Here is a 1,267-nt window from a genome sequence, read left to right on the forward strand (position 1 = left end):
CAAGATGTAACAAACACCACACAAAAACATTATATAACATCACTGAAATGTTAGCAAGATGTAACAAACACCACACAAAAACATTATATAACATCACTGAAATGTTAGCAAGATGTAACAAACACTTCCTCCTCTTGTTTACTGCTGTGGTGGTAAAAAAAACAACCAAACCTCGTCAATTCATGTTCCAGTTTAAGTATCTGACATAATATCAAACACTGTCAGTAATAAGCTAAAAACCAATAAGGCTTTAATATTGTAAAAAAAGGACTAGAATACAAAGATTTTTATTAATGTGACCAACTTTCAGAAAAAAGAAAACAAACTGACCATTAACTTTTTTAACAAATATTTCTTTGGCAAGGGTCAAATAGTAAAGACATAATTCACTTTAAACACTGTTAAAAAAACAAGCATTCAGGTAACAGTAAAAATAATTTTAATTATACAAAAAGTTGCTTTATTTTTCTGACAGGAATTATTGCCCCTGTCTTGAATTAACGAGGCCTATGATGAAACTTAGAGAAACTGAAGCATTTACATATGATTGCTTATTTATTTTCTTTAAAAATAACGGGATTCTTTTCAGAACTTACTTAAATGTGCTTCTCTCGCTGAACTTTTTGGTGTAGCGACAGCTGATCCTACGTCTTGAAGTACACATTGTATCTGACCATACAAAAACAAATACGTGAGAGCCCATTCAGTTGTATTAATGAGTCACATTCTGAATATATTACCAGTCACTGTCATTAAGTTTAACTTCTAACAATCAATCTTTATCTTATTCTTGTCAGCTTTACAAAATACTGCTATACACTTAATAGGTTATAATGAATTACATTTACACACAACTATATATATAAAGATGAAATGTGTGTTTATTTGCACCCTGACTCCTCCGAGTCTATTGAGGCCAATCTCAACAAAAGTTTGTATGGAAACAGTATGAACTAAGGGGGTCAAAAATGAACTTAACCCTATTTCTATTTTTGTAAAGCCTATTGGTTAATTACTCCCAGCCTATTGAGTCAATCTCAAACAATCCTGGCAGGTTGATGCTTTAGACAATGTTGAATATTCTAAAGGGATTCAAGGTCAAAGTATGAAAGTTGCTGGACTGTTTCTCAAACAACAGTGTTTTTCTCATGATCAATGAGATGTAGGGTGTTCAAGGGTGGAATCACCTCAAAATCTTTATTTGTTGGTAGATGGAAAGCAAGCTGCAAATGTTGTTTATGAAGAAGCTTTGTTATAGTTTTAATAT

General features: G+C 32.0%; 1 protein-coding gene across 1 annotated transcript in view; it reads right to left on the reverse strand.

Moving 5' to 3' along the window:
• The window catches only part of LOC106467170 (cob(I)yrinic acid a,c-diamide adenosyltransferase, mitochondrial-like), a 14,723-nt gene that overhangs the window by 9,196 nt on the left and 4,260 nt on the right, over positions 1-1,267 (reverse strand). The window contains exon 4 of the mRNA XM_013927490.2: positions 597-669. Within this exon, the coding sequence (XP_013782944.1) occupies positions 597-669 (73 nt within the window). The remainder of the gene's footprint in view (positions 1-596; positions 670-1,267) is intronic.

Source organism: Limulus polyphemus, unplaced genomic scaffold, assembly GCF_000517525.1.
Source record: "Limulus polyphemus unplaced genomic scaffold, Limulus_polyphemus-2.1.2 Scaffold2513, whole genome shotgun sequence".
Lineage (NCBI taxonomy): Eukaryota > Metazoa > Arthropoda > Merostomata > Xiphosura > Limulidae > Limulus > Limulus polyphemus.